Consider the following 14,264-nt stretch of genomic DNA (forward strand, 5'->3'; position numbering starts at 1 on the left):
TCCACGCATGTTTACATAATGATGAAAAAGTTATTAGATTCCAAGTAGTATTTGTAGTGTTGCCATGGACCATTGCCTTGATTGCGTCATGGAACATAAGCAAAACATACGAAGCCGCCGGTGTCATCTAATTAAAATAAAGCAACCATACAGTAACAGCTCATTAATTAATTTCTACCTACTGAGGAAGGGACAACAGTGGGTATACTTACACGGACAGTAAAAATCAGAACTAGAATAATCAGACAGCCCAGTTAGGTTGGATTTTTGGATTGTGTTTACATGCACAAAAGAACAAGGAAAAACACACTTTACTGCATTGTCTTTAAAAAGAACCCAAGAAGATAATGCACAAAAGAAATCCAATCATCAGAAACATCTGGTGCATGTGTCAGTTGTTCAGTCTGTCTCTTTTTTGCATGTCTTTCTTTGTCAAAGCCTGCACAATCAGAAAGAAATCAAATTACTCATTTCAGGTCAGGTGTAACTGTTTACATGACATTTCAATAATCTGACTCCATAAATCAGATAAGGATCCAATTTTTGGTGCGTAAGTAAACACAGCCATTTGACAGCATATAAAATTGTTATTATGGTGAAGATAAACTTGAATTTGATTTGGGAGTAATTAAAGATCGCATATTAAGCAAAACTGACTCCAGGTTTGTTTTTGATGAGGAAACAACATTATAAGATAGATCAGAAAATAGCGCGATAGGGGCCCTTTAATAAAAGCTAAATTAAACTAATACAAAAAATTACACATAAATTTGCAATGCTAAAAACTGTGTACTTTTAGGAATTAGAAAAACAAAGAAAACTGTGTCACATCACTACATATAAAATAAACAGTCAGGGACCTCAATCAGGGCATTGAGTGCTATGGACCACCCATGACTTGAAGTGTAAATCGCCTGCTCTAGACAGACAGTGTAAATAATTTATTGAAGAAATTAATATTTTACTGTTGTGACCCCCTTGTGGCTGGAGTGACTAGCAACATAATTATCTTACAGTCATATGAAATAATGATCTATATTGCCAAATCTCAACAAGGATCTACATTATAAAACAAAATTAAACAAAATTTTGACATACTTCTTTATAATGACTTGATTCTTATAATTAAAAGCTATAGAGCTACAATTAAAGTATTTTTCAGTACACTGTATTCAATATAAAACCAACACCAGAGCATGGATTCAATCAGGAACACTTTCATACCTGTAGCCACGTCATGCAGCCTCTCACTCAGGTAGTAGTCGTTGGGGTTGAGGTAGGGCATCTGCTCCATGTACTGTTTGGGAATAAGGTACAACACCTCTGCCACCTGTCCATCCTCGATAATAGACATGCGCTTGACCGAACTTTTCCTTTTCACTCTCACCCTGTCTACGCTGTGACTCCTGCTGGAGCTGCATATTTTGCCCAGGCTGTTAAAATTGGGCAAATTAGGCATTGTATCTCCGTCTTCCTCCACTGACCCGCAGAAAAATCCAAAACACCAAAGATAGAGCCTAGCCAGGGTTCAAACCACTGGCATTAGCTAACTACGCAACATGGATCGACACTTTTTTTCTCATGTTAGGCACAAAATGCAAAGATTAAAAGCTAACAATGCCAATAGAAAACCATGACTTTGCAGAGGTAGCAAAAGTCAGGTGTGGTGGAGCTCTACAGGTGAGTGAAGAGCGAAGAGGAGCAAGGAAAGGAGCTTAGAGCTGGAGTGTGTCTTCAACCACAGTGGGCCGTAAGCGGCTTACAGGGCTGACGTTGGAGCCATGATTATCTCCTGGGAGGGGTCAGACTCAGCAGGGAGGACCAGAGCACCGTGAGAACCACAGACACTTACTATGTTTGATCTGTGCTCGTTTTAGATCAGGTGAAAATGAGGTGAAAATAGCCACCTTCCTAAATAACTGGTTTAATTACAACATGTTACCAGCCAGAATACCATTGTGGGTGTATTTCTATTCATATTTCTTTGCTTTGGTTACAACTTTTGCTTGTTGCTGCCTGTTGCTTTTCTTGCCATTTTTGTCCCTTCTGATAATATTGAATCTCACATTACTAACAGTAATAATGAGGGGTATATGTATGCGGAAAATTGGCTAGTCACAGTAAACTCTAGCCAACAAGGAAATACCACTTGCGGTTGACTCGTTTTGGCAACAGGACTACAATGATCTATGACTATGATTATGACCACTAGTTCTAGGACTACTATAATCATGATACTTCTACTAATGCCAGAGCAGTATGCAGGACCAAAGAGAGGCATTGTAATAGGTTGTGTGTATAGTGGGCAAAGTCTCTAGCTTTGTAATTGCAAAACAATGTAAGTCCAGTGACACAGAAAAATTTAATAGGGATGCACAAATCCAGCTTTTTAAGTTTTTATACAAATTTCAATACTGTACCTTAAGGCTGTGCAATTAAATGAATTTTGATCTCGAGTTCAAACGATCTTCAAACTTATATAATTGAGTTTAAATAATTTAACAAAGTTTATTTTGGGATATTTTTTTTATATTACTAAGTATATTTGTTTAATTTTTTTTTATAGAGAGATACATTTGTTTTCCTATGCCTTATTTCATGTTCACAGTAGATTTTATTCATTTTATCTTTTATATATTGCAAAACTGCTCTAAGGTTCAAATTTTTAGCCTATATGTATTTTCAATTTGAAAGTTTTGCAACTAAAACATAATCGTTTGAATAATCGTGATTTCAATACTGATCAAAATTATAGTATTAACAGATTAACAGAACAGGTGCAGACTGAAAAGAGCATATATTTTTCCTTTAGACAAAAATAGACAAAATTGATCCTGATGTGTTATGTAGCTGTTATGTGTAATGATATTTATCCCTCGAGTAACCACAGAACAAATTTGGATAAATACAAATTCAAACATTATGAAAGTTTCTGGGCCAGCTATGACTAGTAAATAATTTTATTACATACATTTATATGACCAAACTGGATATACTGTGTGTAGAATCTGATATCCACTCCAGAATGTTTTTCAGTGTCAGTTCTGATGTCTGATATCAGTATCAGTAGTGCATCCCTGTAATTTAATCAATTAATGTTGAGTAGTTCTAAAGAAACTCTTTATATTATATGGTTTTGATTCTGTGATTATGAACTGTATAAAATCTAAATGCCCACATCTTTTACTATACATTTTGACCTCCTACAACAAAGGTGTCCATATCTTCCATTTGGGCCATAAAGAGCCTTTCACACTGACCACAAAAACCCAAAGCTCTACAGATCCATAACAAACACTGTGAGAGCATTTTGTCTTGGGATGCTGCCAGTGTTCTCCAAGGGCAGCAGACAACAGCAGAGGCAGACGATGCACAAACCACATTCAATCAGCTGAGCCCCGGTCAGGACAAAAGTACACGGAATTGTGAGGAAATGCCACAAGTGAGGGCCCATTATCCACAGCAATCAGAGCAAAGAGAGAGGATTTGGACCAGTGAGAAGGAATGCTCTGAGGTGAAATGAAACACGCAACTGTCAAAGCCCAGCCAACAGAACAGATTATTAATTTCACAAATCCAAAATCATATCAGTTAAAAAAGGTGTTAATGTTGTCAATGCAAGAATTCAAGCCAGTTTCACAAGAGCAGGTAAACTACACTGTATTATTATAATGTGTTTGTGACAGTTGTAAGTAAGCTGCATGAAAGGCTGTACTAACTTTAAGAAATTCTATCTATATCTATATCTATAATCTAACCTAACCAAAACTCACAAGACAACAGCTACACAGGAGTACACGCAAAACCAACATTTATAAATAAACGTACTACGAAACTGTATTTTTATGAAAAGATGCTAATTAAACTCATGATTCGCTTCCAGATCTTCAGATATTTCGCTGGATACCTTGCGACTATTCCATCTAAATTCAAACAAAACCAGCTAATACAAATTTTGATCAACTACGACACCAACTAAAGCGACTAAAGGACTACTGCCCTAGAGCCATGTACTCTGGAGCCAATGACTATAAGGAAGCATCGGATCTGTTGCTACAAATTAAGGTCATCTTGATTATTTTTCTGACCCTTCAGTCAAAGGGCATTTGAGTCATCCTCTTTTCTACCCCCTCTGTGACACTCATGTGGAGTTCAAACATGAGATATCAAAACGAAGAAAATAAACTTGTGCAACTGTGTACGGATTTGCATTTAAATGAACAATATTACTTTATAAGAGGGCTACAGAGAGAGAGTTCAATTTAGGATCAAGCATTGTAGGGGTAGTATGTAACTTTTATGGCATTTGACTTATTTAACTGATCTATCTTATCTATTTGATCTATCTGATCTATCTATCTATCACAAAGAGGCCAAGTTACAGTCAGATTTGAGGATCTGTTTTAGGTATTTTTGCAATAAAACACATATATTTATTTTCCAATCGATGTTATAATGCTGTTTCCTCATCCAAAAAAATAAAAAAAAATTCAATAAAAGTTGTTTTGTTTCATTCACAAATGTTTAACACACAAATACATATTGCATAGGCTGAGTTATTCTCTCAAACTGAAAACACTCTCTTCCACCTTGTGATGTCATGAGATAATACAGGAGGTGCTCCAATGTGTTTTTAAACTTCATACACCTTCACCAGAATCATGTGGCTCATTTCGGCTCCTGAATTGCCAATCTTTACTGAATTAAAGGCATTGTTGGGAAGGTTACTTTTAAAATATATTCCCCTACAGATTACAGATTACATACCCCAAAATGTCATTTTAAATAGAATCCATTAATTACTTAAGGTGAGTAACGTAATCTGAATACTTCGGATTACTTGATTTGCTGTAGAGCAGCAAAGACTAGGAAATCATAACATAAGATGTTTTGTCTGCTAAAAGACAGTGAAAAGCCAAGTCTTTACTTAACCAAATTAAAAATATTATTGATAGAAGAGGAGGAGGAGACATGGTCCGCACAGCATGGTTTAGTCCTGTTAAATCCTGTTTGAGACAGAGTTTAGACCTGGTTTTAGTCCTGGTTTAGTCCTGGTTTAGCCCTGGTTTAGTCCTGGTTCAGTCTTGGATTAGTCCTGGTTTAGTCCTGGTTTAGTCCTGGTTTAGTCCTGGTTTAGTCCTGGTTTAGCCCTGGTTTAGTCCTGGTTCAGTCTTGGATTAGTCCTGGTTTAGACCTGGTTTAGTCCTGGTTTAGTCCTGATTTAGATCTGGTTTAGACCTGGTTTTAGACCTGGTTTAGGCCTGGTTTAGTTCTGGTTTAGATCTGGTTTAGACCTGGTTTTAGACCTGGTTTAGACCTGGTTTAGACCTGGTTTAGACCTGGTTTAGTCCTGGTTTAGTCCTGGTTTAGATCTGGTTTAGACCTGGTTTTAGACCTGGTTTAGACCTGGTTTAGACCTGGTTTAGACCTGGTTTAGACCTGGTTTTAGACCTGGTTTTAGACCTGGTTTAGTGTGGGGAAATGAGTGGAATTACCGAGAAAAAAAAACAAGGGATATAGCCCAAAATGTGTAAACAGGAAAATACTGCTGTGTAATCCATTTATTTCAACCAAGTAACTGTAATCTAATCACCACCCACTGAAACAGTAACAGTAACAGAATACAGTTACTCATAATTTGTACTCTGATTACGCAACTTTGGTACATGTAATCCGTTACTCCCCAACACTGACTAAAAGTAAAAGATAGCCATTAACTTAAAAACCACTGCTTCATGACATCACAAGGTGGACAGATCATTTTGAGCTTTGGAGATATAGACAGGCTAATAATAAATAAATACATAAATTACTCAAACAAGTGTGATTGAAACAAAACACAACTCTGAGTATGTTTTTGAGAAGGTAACAGCTTTAAAACATGTCTTAAAGCTCAATTAAAAGTCAATTTTATGTTATATAGGACCTTTAATTGAATACATGTAAGAAAGATATGTACAAATACACTCTGTACTTTTGATTTTTAATAAGGGCACAACATGATCGCCCTTATAGTAAAGCAAGTACAGCATTGTTGCTCATCACCCTAATGCCTGATGAAAAGTATTGTACACACACACACAGCCCACTCATATCACAGTCACATCTGAGGATAAAATTGCTGAGGCGATGAAAAGCACAGCACACAATGACAAAGCAGAAATACCCCTCTCTCTCTCTGTGTGGGGGAATGTGGCTCGACCCACACTTCAAAATTAATGAATTTCCTTTTTGTCTGGAGCCGAGGAGGGATGGGACAGCTGGGACTGGCTCAATATAAATCACACCAATGTTTACGTCTCTTTACCCAACTCAATCAATGCCATCTGGTTGTTCTGGTGGTCGATCTCAGACAGCTATATTGCGCCATAAAAGGCACTGGGATGGAATAGGGTAGAATAGAATAGGCTGGAGTATAATTTATTGTCTGTGTGATATGGATTTGCCCGTGTAGAATTATATTTGATGGAATAACAATGGAATAGAAGATTGAAAAAACTTAAACTCAGACTTATGCATGCCTACTAACAGGGCATTTAATGAATTGTCTGTAAAGCTTTTTTTGATAGCTTTTTTAATATCAATTAATTAAATATGATTGGAAATGAATTTCTCAAATCAATTTCGTTGATTTTAACAGCTATGCAATAGAATAGAAAAGACAAACAAAGACATTACTGTGCGTGAAATCAAATAGCATCAATAACATCTAATCGGATTTAAATCACTACACAATTTACAACATAAGCTCAGGAAGACGACCACCCTTTGCCTTTAGCGGAGAATCCCCTTTACAAATCAACAATTCATTACACTGTCGTCCCCCGTGCGCTTTGCTACATCCATACGAACCCACACGCTCCCCTCCCACCTCTGTCTATACTTCTGTCCCATACGCCGTACTGTCCCATGTCTTACCGTCCAGCCCGAAGCACGAGGTAATCTTTTGGGCGTAGTTGCAGATGCCATCGTAGCCGGGCTTCTGCTGCGGCTTCATCGTGCTCCTCTCTCCCATCTCTGCTCACGGCACAGTCCCACCAGCACTCGTCCTGTCCGGCTATTTCACTCTTTCTCCTTCCTCTTTTAGACTTTATTAATAATGCAAGCTCCGGACAAGCGCCTCACCCCCTCACGCACGCACGCAGGCGGGGACGCAGGGGGGCAGAGAGAGAGAAGGGGGGAAAATGCTGATGCAGGGAGTTGCCGTGGTGATGGAGACCGGAGCAGCTCTACCCAGTGGCGTCAGATTGGGTTACTGCAGGATGACTCTTCTTCCTCCCATGAGCCATTGATCATTCAGATGCTCCGCAGTGTAACAGGTACGGGGCAGGAAGTGGGCCAAAAAGGACGGAGTACGAACAGGAAGTTAAGGCGGTCTTTTTATAGTCGTTTTCATTTATCATCATTAAATATTGATTGTAATGAAGGACTTGCTATCTAACGAAATGATCCAGATTCTGCGTGTGACAATGAAGCACGTCCTGTAATAGATCAGGGTTGCAAGACAGTTTGAATGGACACAATTCGTACAAATCATTCAAACAAATCGTAAAGGCTGCAGTTTTTGAAGTACTATAATTTCTTCCACAAATAACAAAAGGTCCTGTCACTTTCTGCATTAAAAACTGCTAACCCTATAATTCAGATCTGTACAAACATGTCCTGAAATGTCATTCTTGCATTAGTCTGTCAGTTCATTTTTCCGGCTTTTTGTCAATTCTCCTGTGTGCGTTTAAAATGTGAACTTTGAACAGAATCCTATTATTAAAACATAAATCGCAAATCCTATTGAAGTGCTTTATAATGCAATTTTATTTTTTTTCAAGTAGTTCATCCCTATAACACAAAGATAACTGCTTCTAAACTTTTTGGCTTGACTATTTGCTATTGTCTAGAGATGTAACAATATCCTCACGGTACAATATTTTCACAATATACATCTCACGGTACAGTATTATTGTGATATTTTGTGGAGGCTAACAAAATTGTGAATATGCTTCTTTTTCCTCTTAAAATGCCTTGACTAAATTTAATCCAAAGAACTAAGATTTAAAAGTGCTTAGAACTGCTGTTTATTCATGTAGTTTGCACCAAAATGGAGCAAAAAATCATGATCGATGTAGTTCCCTCTGTTTTTTTAGCTATTGCTGCACCGTAACAATGAATTTAAGCAAAAAAAACTTGTGATTCGATATATTGTGATGGCCCACGATATTATTGAGATATTTTTGATGATACAATATTTTGGGTATTGTTTCACCCCTACTATTGTCACCTCATATCATGACTTTTACCAAGCCTGGAAATAACAACCCCATACTAAATTTTTAAGTAAAGTTAAGCCTAAAAATAATATTACTGATATATATGAATCTCTCGTCTGATTGGTCAGATTTGGCCCATATATTCTATAAATTACTCAGAGTCTTATATCACAAACTGGGATAGTGCATCGCAAGTCAACCATAGTAAAAGGACTGACAAACTGGGTCATCAATATACAGCAGTGTGATGTAAGGATAGTAAGAAAAGCAAAATGTATTTAAACTATCTGGTAAAGCAATCGTTTTAGTGCATAAAAGTTAAAAGCAACAAAAACAGGCACCATGTTTAAAGGGCCCATATCACTCTATTTTCTGATCTGTTATAATGTTGTTAACTCATCACAAACATACCTGGAGTTGTGTTTTGTTTCATTCACAGATGTTTAACACAAAAATATTTACAGCTGAGTTCTTCTCTCAAACTCTGTTCCACCTTGTGATGTCATGTAGTAATAAAAGAAGAGTGTTTTTAAATCATACACCTTCATCAGAATCATTTGGATGATTTCAGCCCTGGAATTGCCAATGTCTCCTTAAAAGGTAAAAGATAACTGTTAACTTGAAAACTACCCCTTCATGACATCACAAGGTGGAACACAGCATTTTGAGCTTTGAAAATGTAGACTAATAATAAAGGCTTACTCAAATATGTGTGAAAGAAACAACGCACAACTCCAGGTATGTTTTTCAGGAGGTAACAACATGGCTTAAAGTTCCCAAGAGTCAATTTATTGTAATATAGGACCTTTAAATGTCATGCCAATAGACTCAATGGTTCAGTAGTGCAGGATTTGAACTGGTCACCTTCAGGTTACAGTCCAATAATTTCTACAAACTGAGCTCCAGCCCAAATAAAGACCATTTTGAATGCCAACCATTTCCTGCCGTATATATATATTTAACTGTGCAAGACCCTATTGGAATCCAACATAAAATTTCCATAGCCAGCATTATCCCACTTCCAGTTCAGTAAGTTGGTTTAAAATTGTGCAGTAGATTAAAGGAATGGAGGTTTTAAAAGGGCCAAGATGAATAATAAATGCATAAGAACCACCAACCCAAACATCAGTGGAGCAATTACAGCCAAACAGCCAAGTACAACAATGAGAGAAGTTTGAATGGTAGGAAAACACTAAAGACCAGAGCTGCTAGAGAAATATGACCTCACCTATTCCATAAGGTTATTCAACAATATCTACCAAAGCAGATTATTTTTTGCCCACTTACACGTCAGTGCAGATATCTGGACATCAGAGTAGTCAGCACCATATTGGCTTTTCATGGCTATTTTCACAAACAAGAAGAGACAGTTATTGATCCAAGAAGTGAAAGCTCACAATCACCTAAAACGAATCATTAGGGAAGGTAATCCATTATTTCCTTTGGAAATTTATTTGTTTACATAGCAACTAGAATCAATATCAGACCAACCCTATGAATCATGAGTTTATTCTGCCTTTTTACATAAAAATATAAAAATATACAAAATCTAACAGCTAACACAAATTTTTGTCCACTAAGGCACCACTGACTGAATTATTCAACTAAGCAACAACTTGTGAATAATTATTTTCATCTGCATTTTTAAATACCAAAAGTATGGCTGGACAAACTCAAAGAAAACAAATGTAATTGGGGCTATTTTCTCTACTTCCTGCATTTCTATGGGAAGAAAAACGCTGAAAGATCCTGTGATAACATATTTTTCCAGGATTAGATGCAACACTAAAAATACTGCAGCTATTAACAAACAGAGGAATGTTGAGTGGTTTGGATAACGAACCTCTTTTCTAATAAGAGTTTAATGTACATCTTCGTATATATTAATGTAAAGTGACACTATAAAAATGCTCTATAGTAACAACTGCATGCAGTCAAATAACAACAGTAAATAACAACGACTAGTTGATTTCTACAGTGCATGGGGTAGACAATACTGACAAAACTGAACATCTGCCATTTTTTTTTATTATACCAATAACATAAATCAGACAATATATTTGGCACTTCATCAAAACCGTTCTTGTGTGTGTGCAGAAAATGAGCACCCTATTCTGTGCAAGCTTCAATATTTCAAAATCTTCAAAACAAGTTTGACCTGATGTTGAATATGACAAGACACTTGTTAGTGTATTGCTGAGGGATAATATTCACAAAGTATTGTGATGCCATAGCCTTGCTCAAGAAGATGGATTCTCGCAATATTTGTGAGTTCACAAACTCACAAGAATCCATCTTGGAGTGCGCTCTGTACAGTTAATTGAATGGGAGGACCAATCACAGAGCAGAATTGGAGTTTTTGCAGAAGCCAAAGGCTAAGTACCCAAACAAACCAAAACAAACCTGGTGACACTGACACACGTACTTCAGCCTATTTTGGCGTCAATATGGACTATTTTGTTTATGAAAAACATGCAAAATGTAAGAGCTTTGTGCATTTGTGAACAGGGAAGATGTGCTTTTCTCTCAGCTGGATGTAACAAAAGCTAGATTTTTTGGCTTGTTCTGCTGTTGTGATGCTTCAACCATCAATCAAATTCAAATAATCGTCATGATGTTCTACATTTTCTGATCATTTTCAGCAAGAGCCATTCCTAATTGATAATATGTAGCATTAAATTCTGAATGCTCCACATATCAGTCTGGCATGAGCCAGGTCACTGATGCCCCCTTTCTCTATAGGTTGTCTTATTGTCCCTGTAGGGGACTCCAGCTGTTAAGCTCTCCAGAGCTTAATAGCTATAATGATTTTTATCTGCCATTGTAAATTGCTAAAACTCCAGTGGTCTAACCAGTACAGATACAATGGAGGGAAGAGTTTTGTAGTATCATGTGTGTGATGTGGTTACGTCTCATGAATAGTGATTGAGTGCTCAGAGCGACTTGAGTGTACTAATCAGGCCTATGGGCCACAGGGGGGCTGTAAACCAGGGGCTTTGGCTCCATTGATTCTAATACAGATCGACCATCAGTAATGCAACCACTAACCATTTAGAATCAGATAGAGCTATCTTTATCACAGCCTATTAAGAAAAGTTAAATATAGGTTTATTCAAGCTCATTTTGGATACGGGAGTCTATTTATGGAGATCAACATTTATAAAAAAAAATGTTTTTGAACATTATAAGTTGTGTGGTCATTTGTTTCCACATAGCTGATTAGTCCTTAGGAAGCTTTTCAATATACATTTTTTGGGAGTCTATGAGAAAAATAAATGGAAAATTTACTTCTAGAACTTCATGGTGGGTAGTCACTGTTGGTGGCACAGTGGCTAGTGTTTTAGACACCTGAACCCAAACATGCAACATGTAAAAATTCCCCAGCTGTCCTGACCAAGCCTCAAGATCTGGCACTGTGGTGCAAACTGCTCCTGACATGTTGTCCCAGCGGTACTGAATGTTGGGTCAAATGCAAAGGACAAATTTCTACAAAGCTTCTACGGGGGATATTCAGAATCTGTAGATATTTAACCCACAACTTCCATCTCATTTTAATCACTGAAACACAGACAACCAGCTCTAAAGTCTTCATTGGGCAACAGTAGCAGCAGCCGTCTCCTTTCCTCTGTCAAAGTCACCTGACTGAGAGGAGTACAGCGCCCAGAGCCCACCTGAAGAGAACAGCCAGGCCCATCAGTCACTGCAGGCATCCACACCCACTGTTTGTGTGTGCGCTTACAGGCTGCAGGAACAGATGCTCAGTCTGTGTAAAGTGTATCAGTACTAGACAACAGGCTACTGTGAACTGTGGAAATCCAAAACTTCTAAGTAGCTATCTTAGACACCATTTGTTTTCTTTTGTAGTAGTATGTGGACAAAAACTGATTTTTTTTTTTATCATTAGGTGATCATTGTGGGTTATCATCTGAATCTGCACATGTTTTATACAAGACGTCCTAATTCTGCATTGGAACCAACACTGATGAGTAGCCTACACTTGCTTGTGCCCATGTAGTTGGATTATAGTACCAATAAGCTATTTCTTCTACTCACTATTGCACTATTTGTCATTCTACTAAAATAAGAGCAGTCAAATACATTTCAAATGTGGGAAAACCAAATAATAAGCAATTTAAGAGGCTCTGGATGAAAAATCTTTCTTCTAGCCTTCATGGTTCAGGATGGATAGAGGGCCAAAAACATAATATGGAAATTACAACTTGATGGACACTAATAGGCTATAAACTCAGTATGAGAAATCCAGTTCTGTATCATTATCTTCCATAGCCAGTCTGATTGTACAAGTGGCCTATAAACTGTACCACTTTTCATAGCCACAGAAGGGTGTGGGCTGGAGTTTAAGTAGCCCATTTAAAATGCATCATATGTAATCTATCTATAAACAATATTAGAAGACCTCAGATTTGCTAACTATTTGCTCAGATGGGACACTGTATGCTTTTTAAAGATTATGACCTATTTTTAGCCTTTGCTGTCTGCTCATATCAACAGAATAAGTTGTGGTCTGTCTCTGAGGCTGCAGTAGAAACAACTGTAGGCTACTTATGCACTGCACCGGTGAGATATTGTTGCAAGAAGAGTGACTGGCGTTATTACAGCTAGATCCAGCTCAAACACGATGCATATGAGCCCACCTCCCTACCTCTGGAGCGAGACACCCTCCTCTCCAATTTAAGCCACTTTCCGCCTCTACATGCATTGTTATGAATCGATCTGCGGCGTAGGATACTCACCTCTTGCAGCAGACATGCCTGGTAGGTACCGTCTCCTTCTTTAGCGACACGAGCAGCAGTGGAGATCCGCCGGTGCAGCTTGGAAACCGGGGGAAGACCGCTTGACAGCCCGCTATTATCTTTTCTTCAGGTTGTCATTGAGCATATTGCTGCTGGACGCGAGGAAAAGCATGCGTTTGGTTAGGAGCTATAGCCTCTGCGATGGGGAGCCGGACTTTGCAATGACAGCAGGGCGTGTCCTGGAAAACACAGCATCCTTCTCACTTTTTCCATAAGTTCACGTCCATGTTAGAGGAGAGAGCACGCCGGTAATGATGAGGGGGAAAATAGCATAACCTCGACAACCCGTGACTGCATGCGCACACCAGCACCCATAGCGTTAAAGTGACACCCTAGTTTTGCACCGTGATGACTTTGCTGGTGTCTGCTGGATGTGCCTCATAATGAAGACATCAGTGTTAGTAATTTTAGCCAGTTATTTTATTAGTGCAAGCCTATCCGACACAGCCCCACTAAAGTAATCACAGTAGCCCAATGATTCGTAAAGGTAAATATAATCTAATTGATCTAAAAGGTGTATTTTGCTATAGCTTAAATCTATATCACAAAATGCAGTTTTTCTGTTGCCTATTTACTAAGAGTGCGTTCACGCTCGTCCTGTTTAGGTCCTGGTTTGGATCCAGTTTAGTCCTGCATGCACTTGTTTGGTCTTCTTGATCTTGGTTTATTCCTGGTCTAGTCCGTCGTGTTAAATTCCAGATTTAGCCCCGATTTAGTCCCATTTTTGATGTGGTGCATTTGTGTGAACGCACACCAACACCAATACAGTGGGGATTACACAATAGGACTTGGCTCTTGGGACCTATGCTGTCAAAAAATGGTTCATTCTAACCCAAAATAACAACAAGAAGCTATTTTAAGAGATCAAAGTCGTGTTTTATATAACTTACCTTTCACTTGACAGCTGTGTAAGTTCATGTCGAGCTTAATTCGAGGTAAATTAGTGGTTATTACTCATAATTAAGTGGCTGTCAGCTCCTTCACATGCCTTATACCGGAGCTCCCCCTGGCGGCTGGATGTGGAGCTGCGGCGGAAGAAGTGCCACCGTGTCCCGTCCACAGAACGATCCGCAGACGTGTTGTTTACAGTGTGGTCCAGGCCTCGATCCTGCTGCCGTCTGTCTTGTGTATTTTATGGCTTTATTGCTCTCTTTTACCATTTTCGTTTCAAGGGTCAGTGTATGAA

The 14,264-nt window shown here is 38.2% G+C and overlaps 1 protein-coding gene across 2 annotated transcripts in view; it reads right to left on the bottom strand.

Moving 5' to 3' along the window:
• The window catches only part of ablim1a (actin binding LIM protein 1a), a 97,019-nt gene extending 82,758 nt beyond the window's left edge, over positions 1-14,261 (bottom strand). The window contains exon 1 of one of the 2 annotated variants that reach the window (XM_055162698.1): positions 13,969-14,261. In XM_055162698.1, coding sequence (XP_055018673.1) covers positions 13,969-13,996 — 28 coding nt within the window. In that variant the 5' untranslated portion in view covers positions 13,997-14,261. Of the gene's footprint in view, positions 1-13,018; positions 13,480-13,968 lie in introns of those variants that run through there. The other variant, XM_055162697.1, reaches the window with a different exon arrangement.
• Between the last annotated feature and the right edge of the window lie 3 nt (positions 14,262-14,264).

Source organism: Boleophthalmus pectinirostris, unplaced genomic scaffold (genome assembly GCF_026225935.1).
Source record: "Boleophthalmus pectinirostris isolate CB_2022bp ecotype Guang Dong unplaced genomic scaffold, ASM2622593v1 HiC_scaffold_5, whole genome shotgun sequence".
NCBI lineage: Eukaryota > Metazoa > Chordata > Actinopteri > Gobiiformes > Gobiidae > Boleophthalmus > Boleophthalmus pectinirostris.